At 28.3% G+C, this 18910-nt stretch overlaps 1 protein-coding gene across 1 annotated transcript; it reads right to left on the bottom strand.

Annotated features, from left to right (window-relative positions):
* Positions 1-14791: 14791 nt before the first annotated feature.
* On the bottom strand, positions 14792-15598 carry LOC149062382 (uncharacterized). Its single transcript, XM_089215309.1, has 2 exons — positions 15498-15598; positions 14792-15380 (listed from the first exon to the last, which is right to left on the bottom strand). Exons 1-2 carry the CDS (start codon positions 15596-15598, stop codon positions 14792-14794), a joined length of 690 nt encoding a protein of 229 aa, XP_089071435.1.
* Between the last annotated feature and the right edge of the window lie 3312 nt (positions 15599-18910).

An 18910-nucleotide genomic window follows, 5' to 3' on the forward strand; every position in this document is an offset into this window, starting at 1 on the left:
TTATTCTTTAATTTTTTATAAATTATACTTTGTCTGCTTGTTTCTTACCTTTTATATTTACTTTGGATTTTTATGAAAACCAGAGATGGTTTCTGTCCAGAAACATATGCATTATCCTTTTCAAAAACTTGTCTTTTGTAATGGTCGGGGATTAGTAGGCATATCAAAACAGTGTTATAACTAATCCACCCCAAATAACATAAATCGTGTTTATTATCTTTTAACGTTGGCTTCAAGTTTTCTATTTCTATTATTATTCTCTTAAAAGTATTTTTGAAGGTTACAACTGGGGTTATTCCCGTGAATAGAAATTATTATACTATTCGGGTAAAAATTTAAATATGAATGGCGAATATTCTGTTTTATATAATTTATTATTATGGTTATCAACATTTTTCCCCGCATAATAACCAATTATTTTTCATACAAAATGTTATGATATCATGATATAGTGATGATTCAATTTAAATACCTACATTTTTCTGTCTACAGTGAAATAACTGTGTATTGCTATATTTTTGTTGCCATAAAATATTGATCCCAATTTTTGTGTTACAATACATTTAAATCGATATCGAATATGATTTATTTTAAATAGAATAATATATAATATTTTGATACATACAAAAAACATCAATAATATAATATAATACATACACGTCATATCATTAATCCATTTGAATGATCGATTTAGACTATTGATCATCAATCTACCATATGAATACCATACAAAATTCACTTAAGTAAAACAAATATGAAATTTTCAATTTCGTTACATATTCATAAAATCTATAAAAATAATTCATTAATTGAAATTTTTATTATTTGAAAGTTTTTGATTACTGTATTATTAATTTTATTATGTAATATTATACATTTTTTTTTTTTTTTGGTTAGCAATATAAAATTAAATAATTAATACAACAGTAAAAAACCTTTAAACAATCTAGACTTCACTGATTAAATATTTGTTTAGATTTTTTGAATAATTTAGCCTTTGATATAGGTTGTAAAAAAATATAAGACTATATTATGATAGGTACCATACATCAGTTTACAGGTAAATAATGAATGTGTTAATCATATATTTTTAAGAATATGTAATTTATTTTTATTAATGTTCGTAATCGTATACGTAGTTATTTATTTATTTTTTATAAATATTTGCAAAACATTTTAATTTAATTTTAATTTTAACTAATGATGCATTTTTATTATTATGTCTATTTATACTAAATGCTATTTTTATGATATTTTTACATATTCAAGTAATTTTATTATTATTGCACAGCAATGGGCCATAAAATTAAAAATATTAAAGAAAATTATTACATTTTTAAAAATAAACGTAATAATATGATGATTGCACACAGAAAAAATCGTAAAATATTTTAATAAAATTATATATATATATATATATATGTTTTTTAAAATATATCCTTTCTAAATATCTGATGATTGTTTTATGTTCTACACTAATGTACTATTTATTATAGACTTATTATTTTATTATTTATTATTTAACACTGATACATAATATAAATTTTATTAATTTGCACTTAACAATTAACATGTGCTTCTGTCTTACAATGACTCTGACTATATGTATGAACAACTGATATTATTATATAATACAAGATAACAACTATTGATAACACAGTTACCATACAACATCCTTCCCTTTAAGATACAAAATACGAATGATACAATAGATACATTAGCAGTTGTTTTGAACAATTAATACACTAATAAATTATGATTTACATTTTAAATTTTTTTTTTTTTTTTTTTAACAATATTTCAAATAATAATAATTACATTAATAAATAATGATATAAATGACAATAAAAATAATTACATTCAAAAACAACAATTAATAATACTGATTAATTACTGAGATCATAAATATCTAGCTTGGCTGGTTTTTTAACTACTCTTCCAACTTTTGTTTTTGTTATTTCACCATTCAATCCCTCACTCACTACTTTTTCATTACTCTGACTATCTTTAATTTTTTTCTCATTCACCACTTCTTCATTACTTTGACTATCTTTAATTTTTTCCTCACTCACCGCTTTTTCATTACTACTTACTCCTAATATTATATCATCATTGTCTTCATAATTTTCAATATAGTGTTGTCCTTTTGTGTGACGTAAATGATATGATGTACGCCTGACTATTTGCCCATTTTGTAGCTTGACCACATATGACCTTGGATAATTATCTAATTTACTTAAAACTTTACAAGGTAACCATACTCTTCCTTCATTTACAACCACATCATCATTTGCATTAAACTCATCTTTGGATTTAGTTCTTTTATCATAATAGTCTTTATATTTGGCTTGATAGTTTAACATTCTGTTTTCATCATTAACTTGAATTTTAGGTTTTAAAGTATTCTCATTTACTGGAAACTTAGTTCTTAATAGTCTACTCATGACTAATTCACAAGGTGAAGCTCCGATCTGTGGTAAAGTTGTACACCTATACTCAAGCAAAATGTCTAATATTTCTTTTTTTTCAAAATCAGCTTTCCTAAGCATTTGTTTGGCAGTTTGTACTGCTCTTTCTGCCGTCCCATTAGACTGAGGGTATCTAGGACTAGACGTTAGTAATTTTATATTATACATTACACAAAATTGCTTAAATACATCAGAGCAATAAGGTTGATTATCAGAGTATATTATTTGCGGATACCCATGTGTACTGAAGATCTTTTTTAACTGTTGTATAACTTCTTGAGCTGTTTTAAAATTTATTTTGATTATTTCTAGCCATTTTGAATAATGATCAAATACAATAACATAATCTTTACCACCATAAGTCAATATGTCAGAACTTATAATTTCAAAAGGCAGTTTAGCCACTTGGTGTTGCTGTAATGGCTCTTTTGTATTAGAATTTTTAAATCTATCACAAACTTTGCAACTCAATACATATTGTTTTATTTCATTATCCAACCCAGGCCAGTATACTAACTGCTTAGCTCTAAGTACAGTTTTATTCACACCATTATGTCCTTCGTGTAACTGCTGTAATGCCAACCGTCTCAGGCTGTAAGGCATAATAATTTTATTTTTAACATAAAGAACTCCTTTTTCAACAACAATATCATTACGAAGACTCCAATAATGTTGAATCTCACCACTAATCTTATTTTTATCCTTTGGCCAACCTTCATTATAGTATTCTAAAATTTTCACTAGTACTTGGTCATGCCTAGTAGCCTCAGCTATTTTTGAAACATTTATAGTATTATTAATTGAATGTACTACCCCTTCAATATTAATTTCCTTGTCAAATTCATTATTAATATAATTTCTCGACAACAGGTCTGCAATATGCATTTCTTTGCCTGGTAAATAATTAATTTCTAAATCATAGATCAATAGCTTGAGTTTCATTTTTTGTAATCTATTTGATATAACTTTATGAAAATTTTTTTTATAAATCGATGTTAGTGGTGAATGATCCGTCCAAATTTTTGTATGATATCCATAAATATAATTATGAAATTTGCGACACGAAAACAAAATGCTTAACATCTCTTTGTCAATTTGTGGGTACTGTTTCTCTGAATCTGTTAAACTCCTAGAGGAAAATGCTACTGGCTTTCCTTCTTGCATTAAGCAGCAACCTAGTCCACTACTAGAGCTATCACATTGAATACTTATTTCCTTTTTTGGATCAAAATTAACAAGGACAGGTGAGTTAGTAATTATATGTTTCAATTGTCTTATAACTTCACTATGAATGTTAGTCCATGTCCAGTGCACATTTTTCTTTAACAACTCTCTTATGGGAGCAATCAATTGTGACATATTTGGTATAAATTGCCTAAGGAAATTGAACATCCCTATAATTCGTTGTAGTTCTACTTTATTTTTAGGTTCTTTTAAACTGTTAATCGCCTCAACTCGTTCCGGGTCAACTTTCATTCCCTCCATACTAAAAATCATACCTAAATAATTGATTTCTTTCTTTTTATAGATACACTTGTCTGCATTAAATTTTATTCCAACAGACTTTGCCCTTTCCAATACAGACTTTACCGCCATATCATGTGTTCTTTCATCCTCAGCAGCAATTAATATGTCATCAAAATAAATTTTTATATTTTCAATATCTCCAAAACACTTCTGATTCTGTTTTTGGAACTCTTCAGGAGCACATGACAGCCCAAATGGAAGCCTAGTAAATTTATAATATCCAAAAGGCGTACTAATGCAACATATATTGCTGGACTCTTTAGACAGCTTAATTTGCCAAAACCCATTTTTAAGATCTAACAATGAGTACCACATTTTATTACTTAAGCTCATTCTAATCTCATCCATTGTTGGTATTAAATGATGTTCTCGAATTATGACTTTATTTAATTCTGACGGATCTAAACAGATTCGCAACTTTTTATTGGGCTTTTCAACAATAACAATATTACTTGACCATTTACCTGGTCTATCTACAGGTACTATTACACCATCTTTAGTCATGATATCTAGTGTTTTTTTAAGTTCACCCTTTATGGATTCTGGTACCCTCCTTGGTGGATTAATCCAACCTTCACTATTCTCTCTAATTTTAATATCATACTCCTCTGGAAAATTTCCTAAACCTTCAAACACATCTTTATAATCTCTAACCAACTGTTTCTCCACATCATTACTATTAATACTATTTACTTCTATTTTACCAACCAAACCAAACTTAACACATGTGTCTAGTCCTAAAATAGGTATACATTTATTTTGTATTTTATCATCAACAATAACAAACCTGAGCTTAACATTTTGATTGGAAATCAAACAATTCATTTTTACAGCCCCAACAAATTTAATAACATATCCCCCATATGCTTGAATCTTATAATTAATTTTTTCAACGATTTCATTCCTTTTGATATTATTAAACAGACTTAAAGGTAATATATCAATGTCCGAACCAGTGTCTAACTTAAAATGTACATCATAATTATTAATTAATATATTCTTAAACCATCCATTCATATTATTAGGGTTAGGACACTGTTCACTTACATTTGATACTATTACTGAACAAATATCAAATAAGTTATGCTCAGGCTCACTATTTACATTATTATTTTCATAATATTCACCAATATTCAATACCTTATGTTGATTATTAACTCTACATCCTACTTTAAAATGATTGGGTCTTCCACAATTGGCACAATTCTTTCCATATGCCGGACAGCTTCTTGGTCCATGTTTATACCCACATTTCTTACAGTTATACTGGTCAGTTTCTGGTGTTGACGGCTTCTCTACTTGTGCTGAGTTTGACTGCTTCCTCCAATGTTTTAGATTATTCGATTTATCACCATAAATTTTTTGAACATTTTTCTCTTCAACTAATCCTCCGTTATCAGTTAATAAATGCTGCTGATATCGAGCCAATTCTGCGGATTTGCAATGATCTATAGTTTTCTCAAGACTAAGATCTGGTGCTCTTAGGAGTCTTTCTTGTAGACCCAAGTCTTTGACACCCAGTACTAGCCTGATTCGTACCATATTCTCTTCCAAATTACCAAACTCACAGCGTTTGGCTAGATTGCGTATGTCTCTTAAAAATTTATCAAACGCTTCCCCTTCTTCCTGATAACGACGGAAAAATTTAAATTGTTCAATTATTACGTTACCCTTAGGTTCATAATACTGTTGTATTTCATGAAATATTTTTTTAACACAGCCAGGATTATTATCACTAGTAATATTGATAGATTCTAAAAACTCATATGCTTCATCACCAATTACACTTAAAAGTATTGCAACTTTGAGTTTATCTGACTTTTCATCTAAGTCATTGGCCAATAAATAAAGTTGAAATTTTGACTTAAATAACCTTAAATTACGTATTACCATACTTGGTTCACTAATGTCTAGTGGCGACGGAGCAGGAACTACTTGACCATTCGACTGCGCCATGTTTTATGTTCTACACTAATGTACTATTTATTATAGACTTATTATTTTATTATTTATTATTTAACACTGATACATAATATAAATTTTATTAATTTGCACTTAACAATTAACATGTGCTTCTGTCTTACAATGACTCTGACTATATGTATGAACAACTGATATTATTATATAATACAAGATAACAACTATTGATAACACAGTTACCATACAACAATGATAAAGTTTATAATTTTATAATATTAAATTAAACAAATTGTATTGAAATTTAATGATATACCTAGTTGTATAAAGTGGTAATGTGAAAAAGTTAATGTTATTCTATACCATATACTTCTGACATATTGGGTATCGAAGCTTTTATATAACAATAAATTATTAATATTTCTATGAGTCGATATCATAGTCATATATCCGTTAATCAATAGTTTCATCTACCTTATTCATTGATATCGATAAGTATTTTTATCGGTGAGGAGGGTATTTGTTGTGATTAGAATCACGTATTGACAAGTGGAGAAATGCTAAAAGGAATTCGATTGAACAAATTTGTTTTCATTAACAATAAAAATTGTAACATGTCAATATGAGTTGTTTGTTTACTAGTTTAAAAAACTTATACCCACCCGGGTTATCAGAGTTTTAGCCAAGGCTGGGCAAGTTAATGATTTTTTTTAACTCAGTTAAGTTAAGTTAAATTAAAATCTAAATCAAGTTAATAGTTAAAAGTTAATTCAAAATGTTCTATCAATTGAATTAAGTTAAGAGTTAACCAAAATTTAATACTAACTTTTTAACTCAAGTTAAGTTTAAAAAAAGATTCTTGTTTTCTTATAGGTAAAATTGAAATAATCGGTAACTAAAATTTTTTAAGTTATTAGACCAAAGAACTATTACTTTTTTATGTGTGCAAAAGCTAACAGTATACACATTTTGTTAGCATACTTATAACCTTATAAAATGTGTATCTACCAGAAATTTGTATTCCTACAATAGTTCACAAAATTAAATTAAATTAACTTAACTTGTTTAAATGTAAAATTAACTCAAGTTAATTCAAATTTAATTCAAAAGCTCCTAAAGTCATTAATTGAGTTAATAAACATAAAAAATAAATAACTTATTAACGCGTTAATGCCCAGCCTTGGTTTTAGCTTATATTTATCATTTATACTTATCATAAACCTAAACAACCAAAACAAAAAAAATTTTACAAATTATTACAAGTTATTACTAATAACTAATAAGTAAAAATTAAGTATTAATAATAACGAAATTGAACGTCGAGATCCATACGTCACATGACTGCGTTTTACATAAATGTCTTCATTCTATGTTATTATCTTCGTAAAAACTATCCTTTTTAGCGGGTTTTCACTTTTTAATCGCAAAGGCTATTAATTCCTCATTACGTGGGCCTTGGCATCGTTGACGATTTTATGCGTTTTAAAATGACCATTTTGTTTATAATCACATTTATTACTTATTATCCAATTATGCTAAGATATATTCAGAAAAAAAAATACAGGTCTATAGTTAAATGAGAAAAATAATTGGTCCATGTCATGTTTTTGCCTCAAACCTTACAGCTTTATATTATGCTAACTGCAGTTGATATAAATATGAACCAACTAAAAGCTATTTCGATTTTTACAACCTTTTACAAAACCGCAATTATATCATTGAACATTATTCTTTTGCTGTTATATTATTATCATGACTTAATCTGAATAAATATATTATATAATATATATACTAATCTATATTGATATTAAAATTAAAAAAAATATTTGTTTATAATGGATCAGCTCAGCGACTACACTAAACGATCTTAAAAACTCTTTGATCAAAGCTGTATATGCAAAGAAAAATACTGTGAAAGTAACATAGATTTATATAATTTAAAAAAGAATTATTGGTCCTAATAAAAATCTGTGATTTTCAAGTTTACTTCTCAGGCATAATATTTATAAAATAAACCCAGTCTCAATTACGAATAGATATGCAATGATGTGACAAATGTATTAAAATCAAATACAAATCAAAGTTATAATACATTTTTTTTTAACTTTTAAATATTACTACACCGGGTATTAAGTAACAAATTTGACACAAAGTTTGAATTATATAAGTGGTGGAATTCTTTGAAGGCAACGAAGTGCATGTGTATATAATATTCTTTGTAGGTTTATGAAAAATGAATGTATGTTCATTTGAAATGAAACTTTGGGAAGTTGTTCAGTACACTCTCGCAAAGGTTTCTAACATATTACGTCTTGGCGTTTTAGAATCTAAATTAAGACGTTGTTATGTAATAAAAATAACTATCAGCCATTATTTTGGCAGAATATAATAACATTTTTATATATTTTAATAATTTTATTTATAATATGTGTAAGGTCATACTGGTTTTCTGTTAAAAAATTTAAAATTAGTTTATAAAATGTACTTTTTATTCTCATACAATTTCTTATCAGTGATGACCATTCTGATTAATTTATTGTGTGATTACACCAAAAATTGAGATACGTTAAATTGATACCATATTTTTATTAATTGATCATTTTTTCATGTACGAAATTAGGTTATGCAGGTATATCAAAAACCACTAAATGGTACATTGTAATATCTAATATAATGTATAAAATCGACAAATTGGTATAATTTTGAAACTTAGGGTAAGACACGCAATAAAAATTGGTCTCAATGTTTGTTAAACAAATTCTACTTCCTTCTTAATTTTATATTATTCAATACAAAAATGCCTATTCAAATATAATATATGTATTATGTATAATAGTTGCAATTTATTATAAAAATATTGCATTCTAAGAAACAGATAAATCTTGTGTTGTTAAACCACTAGAAGATGTTCAAATCTAATTCATTGTTATTTTTATCGAAATGTATTTATTATTTTCACCACTAAAAAACAAGTTGATTAAATTTTTATTATACGATTAAACAAGGATAAGATCCAATCGAAAAACAATGGAAAATTAAAGTCGACTTTTTCAATAAATAATATAATATCGAAAATATTTTAATATTATGTTTTTTTTTTTTTCATATGTCTGACTCTCGGAACGCAATATTTTGGTCATCACCCCATGTTTTGGAAACCATGAATTTAATCTTTTTTTTTTTAAAAGATTGATATCTATTATATTTATGTTTAGTATCTTAAAACTATAAAAAATAAACTAAAAAGTAGATTATGAAGTATACATAACTATATACAATTTACGTGGCATCTGGTGTATTTAACGGTAAAGTTTTGTGCCATGTCACAGGAATGGCAACCCATGAACGAAACAGTACTAAAAAAAGGTTTGCGTGTTCTAAAAACGATTTATGTTATTTTACATTATCAACACATTTTAATTTGTTATAGATGGTATATTAATATTATTTATACTCTAGGAGATTATCCGCTTACATTCCATTGACAAAACCATTTAATTCTCAATGATGTTTAAGATTTTGGAAACTGCTTAATTTGTATAAACATTTTATAGGATACACTTGAGTTTAATTCAAGATTATTTCATTAATTATTAATTGCAATTTTGATAGGATTTTAAAGGTGATATGTATAGTTACGAATAATGAGTCATATATGTACTTTTATTTGAGGATTTGTGGTAATAACATTCTAGGTATTATTCAATTTAGGTATGGGTATAATTGTTTATGTAACTGCAAAAGTACAAACATAGCGTTTTGTAAATCATAGTTATCAGTTATAAATTATAACTAATAAGAAGTAACTGATAAGTCTTTATATATTAATTAAATCTTAATAACTTAAGAGGTAATTATTTATTTTTGATTTATTATGTAGTTAGGTAATTAAATAACAGGTGTTTTATTTGTGCATTAAATGTGACTAAATAAGCCAACAATAAATAATATACGTATACCTAAATATTTAAGAAATAGTGTAGTTGGAATTAAGAAATTATTTAAGAGGATAATATATTTATTTTTTTATCGGGCCCAGTTAAAGAAATTAATAGACATTTTGACAAAAATTAAAATTAAAATATATTTTAAATATAACAATTAAAAAAAACACATTTGTAACTACAAAGTTACACGCAAAAATTATTTTAGCTAAAAATATCCACTTAGTCTATGGTTATATAATATATATAGTTAATAAATCAGATTTATAGCTTTTATTATGCTGTTTAGCTATCTATCAAAAAATTATCTTACAAAAACTTAATAATGTATTAAATAAGTTATTATTCGGTTTTTTTTGTATTTAAATAACTATTTTTATATTAATAATATTTTTTTTAATCATTTATTTAAATATAATACAGTTTACATTCAGATAACTACAATACGTATGTAATTTTCATTAAATAGGTACGGCATATAGTGACAAGACTAAATGAATATTATAGGAAACTCGATGGTGTCATCTGATATATTACGTTAAAAAATCTCTTGACCAGGTTCACTTAAAATATCTAGTTGATTTTAGTGGATTTTGTTAAAGAATTGTCGGTTTATTAATGGATTTTTGTTGAGGAAATATTGAAAATATAAAAAAATGAAAATGTATGAATTAACATACAATATTTTTAACTATAAATTTAGATTCTCAACTTTGACTATAATTAATGTGGGATTTTTTCGCAGAAAAAGTTTTTCACAAAAAATGGATGGATATGTGGACTTTTAAGCTCATTAAATGAAATATTTGACGATGTAATGTAAATGCAGTGTATAGGGATTGGATCTTGTGATTAGGTTTGAACCTACATTTTATAAACCAATATTGTATTGAATTCAATTTAATTTCGAGGTTTCCTGATGCAACTATTGAGTCATTGTCAAGTAAAAAAAAAAATACATTATCATTGGCATATAGTCGGATCGTATTAAATAAAGAGAAATGGGTCAACCGTAATATGCATATAATATATATTATATTCGAACCGCATTGGAATACTTTGGGTTTAATATGGTATAGTCTGATATAGTGATATGTTGAGTATAGGCTTAAAATATAATAAATTAATTTCAATACGATTTTAAAAGCAAATACTAAATAATATCATTATTCTTGAAGTAATTCATTAGATATTAAATAATTAAGATAAGAAATACTTATAAAATGTATTTCAAATGTAAAATGTATACTATATTTTAGAATATACTAGTATTTTAGAAATGTAATAAAATTGCATTGAACTAGTACCTACGTGGACGATAAAATAGAGACAAATAATTTTTGTTTGTAGAAAATATTAATTTGCTATTTATTTATCTACAAAAACATACTAGAAAATATACTGAAAATCAAGTTATTTTAAAATTGGAGAGAGAAAAGATAACTTAGAGTTTAAAATAATTATGTTATATCCTTTATATGAAGTATCTCGCATTATTGATCCATAAAAAATAGTGTTAGTTTATATTGAAAATTAATAGTAATTTTGGTAGTGTAACACAGAACTCAATAACTTATGTCAAAAAGAAGAGAATGAACATCTAAAGATTTGGAAAATAAATACCATGAACAATTTTCTAGTGCATCTAGCATGAAGAAATAATTGTATAGATGGATATATATTTTACATACATGATATCTCTAATAGGAATATATAGTTATTTAAAATAATTAGCATTTTTATCATACATTTTTCGTTGGAAAATAGCCATTTATTTTACAATCACTCGATTTGTTCTATATAATTAGATAGATCATAGATAAGGATGCTATATGATAGCCTTATACTCAAATATATAATGAACCAAAGAAAATGAAGGACTAGTATTTATGATTTATTTTTGTTTTTTAATCAGAAAATTTAAATGGTATTCATTTATATATAATAGTCAGTTATAATTGCATCTAATGGCTGACACATATAAAAACTATCATAAGTAAAGAAAGTAAATGTTATGCTGGCTATTGTAGGTTTACTATAGATCTAAATTTATGATGCTGAGGGATTAAAAAATAAACTCAAATGTCATTTCTAGACAAAGTAGTATGAAAATGAGTATGCAATAATAATCACTGATAGATTATCCGTCTTCTAGATTAGGAGTAATCCTGTATGTTTTTTATACGTTTGAAAAATGTCCCTTATTGAGGAGACATGATATTATCATGTCAAACACATAATTTATCATAATACAATTTTGATTTTGTTGCTATTCGAAAATTATTAATCATAAAAATTTCAAACATTCTACTGATATTTTAACTATTATTTTCTATATCTAAATGTCAATTTTAATTTTCATTGCTTAAATTTTAAGATTAACTTACTGAGGGGCATAATATATTATACGAAATTAAATATTAACAACAATTATTTAACGATAATATGATTGACGAGAGTAAATAGATCCTCAAAAATAATCTATAATCTATAATACTAAAATATGGATTTTGAAACAAAAATTGTTCAATGTATACTAATTATTAAATTTTAGATTCTGAGCGGAGCGATGAATGTATTGATTTTACCATGATGTGTGTTTTTTTTTTGTGTGTCTGTCATCACGTTTTGGGGAAGTAAAATTGCTTCGTTTTTTGACTTCAGTACCTCGTTCAATCAGAAAGTGAATCTAGTTGGTACTTTGGGGGGTCAAAAGTGAAAAATTCTTAATACTTTTCTAAATAATCGAGAAAAACAAACTAAAAATTAAGGGAAAAACGGGAAATTTTACGCACATTCATTTTTCGACAAAATGTATTTTGGTTTTTGATGTAATTTTAAAAAAAATGACTATAGATACATGAAATTTTCACCGAATGTTTATATAAGTATATTCTATCCACCATGCAATTTTCAAAAATTTTCGACTTAAGTTGAACTATTCATAGGCATTTGAAATTTTCGATCATTATTAGTTTTTTTAAAATTAATATTGATATACATTTATTTGTTAGGCAGAAAAGCTTGAAAATTTAATACAAGGCTCCTAACATATTTTTACAATAGCAGTTGCAAAATAAAAGGAATACATGGTCACAATTTTCTTTTAAGCATTCAAAGTTTGAGTTTTGACAACATATTATGTAAAAATCACGAAAATTCACAAATTATTTTAAGCTAGAAATTCATAAAAAATTGTCTTTTTAAATCTAAGATTTGAAAATTTAATAAAAGATTCCTTACAAGTTTTTCAATCTTTATCACAAATAAAAAGTCCACCGAAAATTCATATAAAATTTTTATGAGCATTTGAAATTTAAATTTTTACAACATTGGATTTCCACTGGAATTCACATTTAGTGATTTTCTTATTTTGTTGTCACTCTAAAAGTCTAAAACAAATGACCGCAGATACTTGAAATTTTCACTGAATGTTTATATAGGCATTTTCTATATTTGATAACATTTTCAAAATATTTAGATTTGTTTTGAGTTGTTTACTGACATTTTAATTATTCAACTTTTTTAGTTTTTTTTTCTATAAATATCGATAAAAATGTATTTGTTCGGTAGAAAAGCTTGAAAATTTAATACAAGGCTTCTAACACATTTTAACAATAGCAGTTGAAAAATAAAATAAATTCATAGTCACAATTTTTTTTTTACAAGGATTCAAAGTTTTTTTTTTTTTATTGATCTTAAACAAAACAACTCGGCAGCAAAGGCCTTTAGTTCACAATTCTTAATAAAAATTTAGATAATATACATAGGGTTCATAGATACAATTATATTTTGTTAATTAAATTAGTTAGTTTAAGAAATTTAAGTGTTTTTTTGTTCTGATCAGGTTGTGGTCCGAGCGTTGAGTCGAGGGTATCGGTAAAGTTGAGGTCCATTCGCTGCTGGTCGTAAACGTGACATTCGTTCAAGATGTGTTTGACGGTGAGATGTTGGCCGCAGGCTTCACAGGAGGGGGGTTCATCGTTAGACATGGGATATCCGTGGGTAAGTCTAGTATGTCCTATTCTTAAACGATTTAAGGCGGTTTATTCTTTTCGATTGAGGTTGGGATTATCCCATCTGAAAGTTGTTGTCTTGATCTGGTTTAATTTAGTATTCTGATTATTCCAGGATATGTGCCATTTTTTTCTAATATATTTTTTCATTCAGTTTTTAAAGTCATCGTAGGTTATGAAATCTAGTAGTGGCGTGTTTGTGTCGGAGATGGCCATATTGGCATATGTATCCGCGGTTTCGTTACCTGGGATACCGGTATGCCCTGGAATCCATGTTAGTATAATTTGTTTTTTTTTTTTTGTTTAGCTTCGTCAATTTTATTTTGGATGAGTATGGCAATGTCACCGGGGTAGGTTTTGTTTTTAACACTGTTTATGGCGCTGAGGGAATCACTAAGAATTAAAAAATTGGTGTGTGGTGAGGTGTTTATTACTTCTAGGGCTTTTAGAATTGCCAGAGCTTCCGCAGAAAATATTGAACAATCATTGGGAAGCTTGAAAGTTAAGATTTGATTTTCATGTATGATTGCAATTCTTACCCCGTTGCATGACTTTGAGGCGTCAGTATAAATTTGTTGAAAGTTCTTGTAGTCTTCTAGGATTCCTTGAAAGTGTCTTTTAAATATCTCGGGGGCTGTGTTCAGTTTGGATAATGCGCTTAGCTCGGTATTGGTTTGGTAATTGTTTTCCCAGGGAGGGGCTATGTACGATTCACGAGGGATGATTTTGACTGAGGAGAATTGGGTTTCGTTGGTCAGCTTGACAATTTCGTTGTTTATGTTACTGTTTTTGACTCTGTTACACCTAACAAGTCTAGCGATGTTTTTGATGGATAGCTCTATTCTTCTCAGTGAAGGAGGGGGTATGCCGGCTATGTTATAGATGCTGAGTGTAGGGCTGCTCCGGAAGGCTCCTATTGCTAGTCTTGTCCGCTATTATTAACTGTATCAATCAGTTTTAGGGTAGATTTGGCTGCTGTTCTGTATAATATTGACGCGTAGTTAATTTTGGATTGAATGATTGCGTTGTATATTTTTATTAGAGATTTGGAATCACCTCCCCATGAAGTGTGTGATAAGATTTTAACTATTTTTAGTGAGCTGCTTGTGGTTTTTTTTAGGTGTTTTATGTAGGGTGACCTGGTTTGACGTTTGTCAAATATTACTCCTGACATTTTAACAGAATCTTTGTTGGCAATTTGGGTACCGTTTAGTTTAATAACTAGCTCATTGACTCTTTTTTTTGTAAAAGTTGTACAAGAGGACTTCCCAGGAGAGAAGTTAAATCCGGTTTTGATTGCCCATTTTTCTAAGTTGTTGGTTGTTAATTGTAAAAATTTTTGTACAGTTTTGACTTTGTTGCTCTTGCACCAGTAGTTGAAGTCGTCGGCGAATAAGTTGCATTTTACTGGAGGGTTGCAGTTTTGGGTGATGTCATTAATTGCAAGCAGGAAAAGTGTTACTGAAAGAGCAGAATCTTGAGGAACTCCATTTTCTTCGGTGAATTCCCTGGATAAGTGGTTATTGGCTTTTACTTGGAATTTTCGGTTCGAGGTAAAATTGGTTATAATGTTGAGCAGTCTACCTTAGCATAGAATTGTGTTTAGTTTGATAATAATGTTATGCCTCCAAGTTGTGTCATATGCTTTGGCTATATCTAAGTTAATTATATGCTTGTTTTCTAATGTTAGTTTGATTTCTTCGTTAATTTCGTATAAGCTATCCATAGTGCATCTATTTTTCCTAAACCCGTTTTGATTTGAGGAGCAAAAAGATATTTTCTCTAAATACCATGAAAGTCTGTGATTTATTATTTTTTCAAATAGTTTGCACATGGTATTTAGAAGAGTGATGGGTCTATATCCCTCAGTTTTAAATTGGTTTTTTCGGGTTTAAGTATTGGTATTATGGTCCCTGCTTTCCATTTTTTTGGCCATTGTCCCTCGTTCCATATTCGATTATTATTTACTTAGGAGAAATTCGAGAGTTTTAATCATGGTTGAAATATACAAGGTTATTGCATATCGACAAACATTGTTATCATCGAGACAAAATGGCTGCGTAAAGGGATATCACAAATTACAATTATATCAATTTTTTTTATCATAGAAATTGGAAAATACGCTATATAATGTTCAAAATTACCGCGCATATATACTCGATTATGATTGGCTCCCTTTACGCTGCCATTTTTGTTATTATCATTAAATATTTGGTAGAGAAGGGTTATATATGCAATAACCTTGTATATTTGAACCATGATTTTAATGCTAAAATTTTGAATGAACGAGTAGGGGATAGAGTCGGGTCCGGGACTGTTGCTTTTACATTTTTTTAGTATATTCGTTAATTCATGTAGGTTAATTGGCTTGTTGATGAGGATTTGGTCTGCAAGGTTTTGATTGTCAGTATTAATTATATCTTCTTTCTCACATTAATCTTTGTGAGCTAGAAAGTCGGGTTTGTAGTTATTATCGCTGCTGTTGTTGTAAAAATATTCGCCTAGGTTGTTGGATATTTGTTCGATGTTGTTTAATAATAGATTTGTGGTGGTGTTGATTAGATTAATTTTTCGGTGTCGACGGTATCCTTTAAGAGATTGGATTTTATTCCAAACTAGTTTGGAGTCAGTTTTTTCATTGATGCTACTTGTGAATTTTTCCCATGTTAACTTTTTGCTGGATTTTATCAAGAATTTTGATTTAGCTCTTAACTGTTTAAGTTGAATGAATTCCTTTTGATTATTAGTTTTTTGGAATTTTTTTAGTGCATCATTTTTGTCCTCAATTGCTCTTTTAATGTCTAGGTTCCACCAAGGAACTTTTGGTTTTGGAGTTTTGGCTTTTGATATTCCTATACTTAAATTAGCAGTTGAGATTATTGATTCAGTGAATTCGTCGACCTAACTTCGGTGTTTTTGTTCTCAGATAAATTAATATTAGTTACTTTGTCTTCGAGCAATTTGGAAAAAAGTAGCCATTTAGGGTTTTTCAAGTTCCATCTCTCGAGTTTGGGGTACTGTCATTATGACAGATAACGAGTTGTATGACAATAGGGAAGTGATCACTGCTGGTAATATTGTTTGATACCGACCAGTAGAGTCTTTGAGGGAATCATTTGAAAAAGTCAGGTCAATGTTTGAAGGGTTACCGTTAGTTAGATTTATGCGCGTGGGTTCCATACTGTTAAGTAGTACCAAGTTTTCGCTTTCTAGGATTTTTTCTATTACTTTTCCTCTATTGTCTGTATTTTTAGAGCCCCATATGATATTGTGACTGTTGAAGTCGCCTGTTATAATGAAGGGCTTAGGTAGTTGCTTAATTATATTTTCGAGGTCATTTTCCGAAAAGGTATGTTGGTTGGGGAGGTATATATTGCCTAAATTAACTTCTATATCATTAAGTTTTACTGATGCTGCTATTGCTTCAAGATGAGTTGATATAAAGATTTGTTTGGAGGGGTATAGAGAACTAATGTATATTGTTACTCTGCCACTGGCTCCGAGTCCGGAGGTTCTGAATTTACTATATTCATTGAAATAAAGGAGTTTAGCGGCATTTAGATCAGTGAAATTAGTTTCTTGTAGGCATATTATATCAGGTGAGATATCAGTTAATAGAATCTTAAATTCATCTAGCTTTTTATAGAAGCTATTCATATTCCATTGCAATATTTTCATTACGTTTTGTTTTATTTTATTTATTAGCTTAAATGTTTCAACTATCGCATCGGTGTTTGTATGGCTTCGTATTATTAAATGTTGGTTTTATTCAGTTTGGGCGGGCTTATTGGACAGCGCTTTATCGAGAAGAGAATTACAAAGTCGCATCAATCTGTTTTTTATGCCTGGAGTATTAATTGTAGGCTTGATTTTTTCAATGACCTCGATCATTTCAAGACATGTAATGTTGAAATCATCTAAAATTGAAGCTGGGTTGGTTACGCCGAGAGAGTTTTCAATTATGAACTTAAACTGTTCATAGTTAATTTTTTTGTTGGGCATTTCTTCAAATTTAGGTTTGGAGGGTTCAAGAATTTCATCGAGCTTTAAGACTATATTTTCTATAGATTGATTTCGTTTTAATTTTTTGGTTGCTGGTTGTGATATTTTGGTTGTATTTGGTTTAGAAATAGTTTCTTTTGATATATTATCTTGAGTAGGGGATTTGGAGGTAGGCGGATCGTTGGTTAGGATTGATGAAGTTGAAGAGAGTGCAGGTCTTTTTTTAATATCCATTGTATTTGGAGTCAATAATGTGATGTCATTTGATGTTGTTTCCATCGGGAATGGGTCATCGAGGAGGGACTTTTGGGTTGAGGTTTGTGAGATGCTATTTGTAGAGGTGTCAACATTTGTATCTGTAAACGTATTACATATATTTTCATTTATATTTGTATTTATGGCTTCTGATGGTGTGTTTTTGCATTGTTTTGTTGTGTGACCTTTGCGTTTGCATAAGAAACAGTGAATCGAGTCGTCGTCCAAGAATATTCTGTGAGATGTATTTTCGAGATTGATCAGGATGGATTTTGGTAGTTTTTCGAAATCATCAGTTTTGATGTAAACTTGGCGTCTAAAGCTTATGATATGGGCTAGTTCTGGGATGTTGAATCCCGCATTGATATGTGTAATTGGTGATAATATTTGGATTTTATGATATTCTAGGCGTGATGTAATATACTCGTTTGGTATATCGGGTGAGGCATGTGATATGATTATTCTTTTAGCCGAATTTATTAACCGTCTAATTTTGATCGTCGTATGTGAGTTTATTATGATGTTGGGATGGTTATCTACAAGAAAATCAACAGTGTTTTTGTTGTCGAGATATATACAGAATCGGTTGTTGGTTATCCGAGAAGCAAATTTTGTGTTTTTTGGTGGAGTTAATTTGCTAATTGCAATTATGTATTCAATCTGGGGAATGTTGTCGATTGAATCGAAGACTATTACGTGTTATTTTTTGGGTAGTGTAGAGTTGATAGTGGTTTCGGCGAAAGATTTTTTTCCAAAAGCGTATTTTTCTGGTTCATTATTG

This window comes from Diuraphis noxia, unplaced genomic scaffold (assembly GCF_037042655.1).
Source record: "Diuraphis noxia isolate RWA-SAM2 unplaced genomic scaffold, SU_Dnox_SAM2 contig0001, whole genome shotgun sequence".
NCBI lineage: Eukaryota > Metazoa > Arthropoda > Insecta > Hemiptera > Aphididae > Diuraphis > Diuraphis noxia.